Genomic DNA, 6,000 nt, shown 5'->3' on the forward strand with positions numbered 1-6,000 from the left:
GACAGAGTAGAGCTGCTCCATAGGGCTGTCTAGGCTGTAATCTTCACAGGAGCAGATCACCAGGTCTTTCTCCTACAGAGCCACTAGTGGGTTCGAACCAACGACCTTTGGATTAGCAACTGAGTGCTTAGCGTTTGTGCCGCCAGGGCTCCTATCAATAAAGAGGAAGTGCCATCAAATCTAGGCTCAGCAGTAAAATGGATTTCTGCCCTTTAAATTGATGCTTGAATGTGGGAAGGCTGCCCAAGAGAAGGGTGGGGAGAAACTTGAACCACGTAAGGGTGGAGAGAGAGCTCTTCTGGTCCATACAGATGCCTGCCTCTTGACACTTACAAACAGAAGCATCTTCAGCGAGCTGGCCACTGGCGTCAATACCGCGTCTCCTTGAACCTGCCTGTGTGTAAGCCAGGAGATGAGCTTGGTTTCATTTTTAAAGCAGCTGATTTAAATTATGCACTACAGTAATGAATATGGGTGGTGAAGGGGTTTCTTATCTTTTCTTAAATTTTAAAATGACCATCCCACTGGGATCAGTATTATTTATTTATACTCTCTCTTATTCCAAGAAGTATTTAAAATAACTTAGAAAATATACACGCGGTGAATAACAACTACAAAATGGGCTACAGGAAAATAACAGCTTGACTTAAGATTGGTACTCATAAGATACCACAGATTTTGGAGACTTACTGTTAGAAAGATCTAGAGGGGCTTATAAATTTAGCCCTAACGTCCTCACCTTTGCTGTAAAAGGGGAGCCTAATGACCTACCAAGGAGCCCTAGTAGCGTAACGGTTAAGTGCTCAGCTGCTAACCTAAAGGTTAGTGGTTTGAACCCACCAACTGTTCCATGGGATACAAGACCTGGTGATCTGTTCCCGTAGCCTAGGAAACCCTATGGGCAGTTCTACTCTGTCACGTGGGGTTGCAGTGAGTTGGAATTCACTTGGTGGCACCCAACAACAGTCATTTACCATGAACATGACCTCTAGGAAGCATGGTCCTGCATCGTTCTGAGATTCGAGAGGGCTTCTCCCTCACCTCCCAGGAGGGTGTGCTCAGGAGCATGGCCCCAGGGGCTCTCTGTGTCTGTTCTTCGGCCCTTCTTTTCGTGGCATGTAGGTGATTTCTCCTTCAGGTCTCAGGGCTGACCCTTATCTCTGTGGGAGGGGCCGTGGGTCCTTCTCATCGTGAGGTGTGTAGCTTTGTTGTCTGAGCGGATGTCCTTCTTGCAGACCCCAGGAGGAGCCCACGACCTGGACTGGCTATTTCGGCAAAGTACTCATGGCTTCCACCAGCTACTTGCCCTCACAAGTCACAGAGATGTTCAACCAGGGTAGAGCCTTCGCCACCGTCCGCCTGCCCTTCTGTGGCCACAAGAACATCTGCTCACTAGCCACGTGAGTAGAGCACAGCACTGACCTTCCTGGCCCATTGCGCTGTGACTGACTCGTCAGAGAGGTCGTGTCAGGGTGGCTGCTACAGGACACCAGAGAGGAGTGTGGGACCGCTGGCATGTCTCCCGACCCAGGAGAACTTGGGTGGAACTCGGGGCTTTGTGGAGGAAGAGAACCAGCAAACACACCTGTGCAGTGATCACATGTGAAGGCCTCCTCTGTGGTGGTCTGCTCAGTTCCACAACATCTTCCTCTCAGTTTCTGTGGAAAGTATTTTGTATTAATGAAAAACAGCCATTAAGTCAAACTGTGAAGTTGCCCATATTGAACCATTTTTGGCCAACAGAAGCAGCCATCTCACACGCTCCAACGCCCTGTTCTAGCGCCAGGGTGCAGGCTTAGGATGCACATGGGTGGGATCTAATGAATTCACTGGGATTGGCCAAGGAAAAGACCACCTTTCCAATTCAGCAGTTTCGTGATTCCATGAGCCTTGTAAACATTATTTCTGTCCTTTCTATCAGATCAGACTAGCATAGCTAAAAAGTTCTAAAATATCTATCTACCTGTAGCAATCAGAGAAGCCACGAAGCTGGCCTCGCCCCAGCCTCCGCCCACAGGATCGGTGTTTATTCACAGCAAGCGCGTCCTCAGCCTTGCCAGTCCGAGTCTTACATAGCATGGAGCGTGTGATCGTTGCCCTCTTATCTGTAGATCGTAAACATGGAACTCAGGAAACTAGAGCCGAGGCTCACTGAGGTGGGGCTTCTTCCCTAGCCATGCCAAAGCGAGGCTGCTGGTTTAATCAGATGCTTTTTGTGGATGCTGTGGTCCTGGAATTTGCTTTCTATTCTCACTAGAATTCAGAAGATTCCCCGACTGCTGGTGGGCGCGTCTGACGGGTACTTGTACATGTACAACCTGGACCCCCAGGAAGGGGGCGAATGCACCCTGATGAAGCAGCATAAGTGAGTCTGCATGGCCTCAGCCTCACCTCTGTGTGCCGCCTGTCGCGTCCTCAGCCCGGGAACCTCTGTGCCTGTTCATTTCCTTGGGACCCAGTGACTCCAAAGGGGACTGCCAGGGTGGCTGGTCTAGGCGGCTCCTGAGCTTCACTTTCGCAGAGAGAGTTGATTCTGCCTGCTGGTGCTCCGGAAGATGCCGACTGCTGTTCTCCCCACCCTCACAGCCCGGGGCCCCGTCTAGTGGCTGGGGCAGGGATGAGAGCAGAAGGGCAGTGCACCACACCCATTCTTAGTTGTGGAAAGGGGGAGCCCCAGGCCCTCTTCCTAGAACCCAGCCTGAGCATCCCGAAGCAAGGACACAGTGGTGTCACCACAGCGCATGCTCTCGAGGGTTGGCTCTCTGAGAGGCATGCATTCTCATTGGAAAGAGGGAGGCTGCTGGTTTCATCAGTGCTGGGTAGCTGGGAGGGAGCGCTGCTGGAGGTTCTGTTTTACAGCCTCTTTTTTTATTCAGAAGTCCTAACAACAATGCAGCAATTGTTTCATAATTGGGGTAGAACTGGGAGAGATTTCTTTTTATAGAGAAATGTTCTCTTTAGTTAAAAAATGAAGTAAAAAGAGAATAATTTTTTAAAAATAAAGATGAAGTGAGGTGGTCTTGTTAGATATACCTTGGCTTAGACCTTCCATGTAGAACTCTGAGTGAGCAGGCACACGGGATGATGTTGAAGCCTTCCTAGGGTGGTGGGCACCCTGAGTGCCCTGCGTGGAGTGACCTCTGTCCTGTGGCTGCTGAGAATCGTGTCCCTGGGCCCGTCCTGACTGAGTCTGGTGTTTATCTCCCTCTGCCTTTTCTAGGTTGGATGGCAGCATGGAGACGACCAATGAGATCTTAGACTCTGCATCCCACGACTGCCCCTTAGTCACCCAGCCGTATAGCACAGCCATAGCGAAAGGTACTTATGTGCCTCCGTCCCCGACGAGACCTGGTAAGGGGTGTGACACTCACCTGGAAGGTAAATCACGCTGGCAGCCTACCTCTTTTACTTTTTGAACTTGGTGCTTTTAACCAAATCTTCTTACCAGAGTGGCTGGGGAAGGGACGTGGGAGTTCTCAGAACCTAGGCAGGCTTTATAATTCATTTTCTTCGTTTCTGAATTAAAAATAATCGCAGGTCAGTCTCATTTGTGTGCTAATTATCCCAAGACTTGCCACTTCTCTGCTAAAATACTATACAAAGTTCTGTGTCTGTGAGGTGGTTTTGTCTTTGGTCTTTCCCCTCCCACCTGCCTCACCTAGCAGGTGTATGTCTAACACCAAGGTCCCCTCTGGGTGGGGGGCTGTGGCGGTAACCAGGGCAGGCACAGTGCCCACCTTCAGAGCTGACGTCCTTCTGTGGAAGCTCTCCAGCACCCACGTGAACAGACATGGGTGATTTAGGCTGTGACATTTCTACTCCAAAATGAGATGTCTTTCTCCAAGCAATCAGGTCAAACTTAAGTTGGAGACCCTGTAGTTATGCTCGCACCTGAGCCAGCACTTGTTCACCACCACTGTGAAGCAGCCCTTTCATGTAAACAAGCGGCTGTATGTCTCATAGCATCAATATTGAGCAGCCATCACCAGTGTGAGAGTTATGTCCATTCTCCCTGTTCACTGAAGAAAGCTTGTAGCCTGCCTGTTTACCACCCGTTGCCATGGTGTTGACTCTGACTCACAGTGGCCCCATGTGTGTAGAACTGTGCTCCATGGGATATACAGTGGCTTATTTTTCAGAAGTAGATTGCCAGATCTTTCTTTCGAGGCACCTCTGGGTTGGGACTCGAACTTCCAACCTTTCGGTTAGCAGCTAAGCATGGTAACCAGCCCCTATTTACTGTGCAGGCATCTTTTTGACATAAATATCATCTTGAGCTGCCTAAGCTGCAAAAACCTTAAAATAACAACAACCAAAAAAACCCAAACCTATTGCCATCTAATCAATTCTGACTCATAGCGACCCCATGTAACAGGGTGGAATTGCCCCATAGGGTTTCCTAGGCTATAATTTTTATGGGAGAACGTGTCCCGGTCTTTTCTCTCAAGGAGCGGCATTTAGTTAGCAGCTGAGCACTTAACTGTTGTGCCACCAGGGCCCCTTGTCAGTCGGAAGAGAGATTAAAATTAGAATGCCTCAACATGGGCTGTAACCAGGGACACTCAGGGATATTCCAAAGTCAGCTCCAGGCGTGTTGCTGAATGTGTGTCCTGCATCCCCAGGCCTTTGCATGTGACCTCATGGTCTCTTTACAGCCTACACAGACGACCTGGGTGCAGTGGGCGGCGCCTGTCTGGAGGAAGAGGCTGGTGCCCTGCGACTGGACGAGGACAGCGAACATCCTCCCATGATCCTTCGGACAGACTGAGCCTGACCTGTGAACTCTGACCCCAGAAGCAGAGAACACCAGGTCGAGAGAGGACTTGGTGTTGTGCTGCTGTGAACTTTGACCTGAGTAGGGGGAGAGGATGGCAGAGACTTAAAAACAGATCGTAGCTGTAGTCTAATTCCATACTGTTGAGAAAATACATTGTTTTCACTTCAGTGGCTTTTAATTCTGCTTATGAATTTTAGCTTTTTGGGATATTTGCTTTTTTTTTTCTCTCTCTCTCTCTCTTTTTGCCAAAAATGACTGTTTGGTGAAGCCCTTGAACCCTCCTTGCTTTGCATGCATTCATGTGCCAAGCCAGCGTAGGAGAGCGAAAAGCCACGTCGTAGCAAACGGAAGTTGTCTGGGTTTCATAGATGTATATACTGGTAAGTGGACAGACAGAGTGGTGTCACACAGCACGGTCTGGTCAGTGAGGCAGGTTCTGCCATGACAGGTCCAAGACCCCTGCAAGGGGCTGGCAAGTGTGCAAGGCAGCCGGAGGCCAGAGGAGAGCCTCCCTCCATGCACCCCCACCTGGACCATTCTTCCCTATTCTGTTTTGTTAAATTCTTTCCAAGTTGGATGATCCTGGGATTTCTTCCGCGATGAACTTCAATTTTGTGTCTGATCTTGCTTTCTGTGTGGGTACTGTGAGAGAGGGGATCTATGATATGAAAAGCCTTCCCTCTGGCAGCAAGCAAACCGGAAAGGATGTCTGGGAAGACCCGGAGGGAAGGAAGTGGTCTCGTTTGTATAATTAAATGATCTGTTCTTTTTCTTTTATCTTCCTGTTCAATAATTGTGTGATTTTTTTTTTTTTTTAAAGGAACATTTGTAGCTACTCTTAACCAAGAAAACAGAGTTAAAATTTGATGGGTAGCTGAACTGTCTCCTTACCTGAGCTCACCGGCCTGTCATGGGCGCCTCCGATAGGTCAGCGTGGTGGAGAGAGCTAGAAACCCGAGAGAGAAGTGGGCTGGGAACACCTACTTCCCCAGGTGTTTATGTGCCTTTTCTATTTTAATCTTACAAAATCTGTTCGGCAAAGTGGTGAGAGAGAGATTGTGGTTACAAGTTTTAGTATTTGCCTAGCTTCCCTTTTCATTTTCACAGGATCAAAACAACCTCAGATACCTCAAGCTCTGCATTCCAAACCAAGACACAGGTTAAATCCATGCGGGAATTATAGTGGAGTTGATGGCATGAAGGCTGTCAGCTTTTTGGAATAG

General features: G+C 48.9%; 1 protein-coding gene across 3 annotated transcripts in view; it reads left to right on the forward strand.

Moving 5' to 3' along the window:
* Positions 1 to 5,554, forward strand: part of WIPI2 (WD repeat domain, phosphoinositide interacting 2) — a 57,191-nt gene extending 51,637 nt beyond the window's left edge. Inside the window, exons 9-12 of one of the 3 annotated variants that reach the window (XM_049903171.1) lie at positions 1,236 to 1,400; positions 2,258 to 2,365; positions 3,221 to 3,378; positions 4,656 to 5,554. In XM_049903171.1, coding sequence (XP_049759128.1) covers positions 1,236 to 1,400; positions 2,258 to 2,365; positions 3,221 to 3,378; positions 4,656 to 4,768 — 544 coding nt within the window. In that variant the 3' untranslated portion in view covers positions 4,769 to 5,554. The remainder of the gene's footprint in view (positions 1 to 1,235; positions 1,401 to 2,257; positions 2,366 to 3,220; positions 3,379 to 4,655) is intronic. The other 2 variants (XM_049903172.1, XM_049903173.1) reach the window with 2 other exon arrangements.
* The last annotated feature ends 446 nt before the right edge of the window (positions 5,555 to 6,000 follow it).

This window comes from Elephas maximus, chromosome 12, assembly GCF_024166365.1.
Source record: "Elephas maximus indicus isolate mEleMax1 chromosome 12, mEleMax1 primary haplotype, whole genome shotgun sequence".
NCBI classification, from domain to species: domain Eukaryota; kingdom Metazoa; phylum Chordata; class Mammalia; order Proboscidea; family Elephantidae; genus Elephas; species Elephas maximus.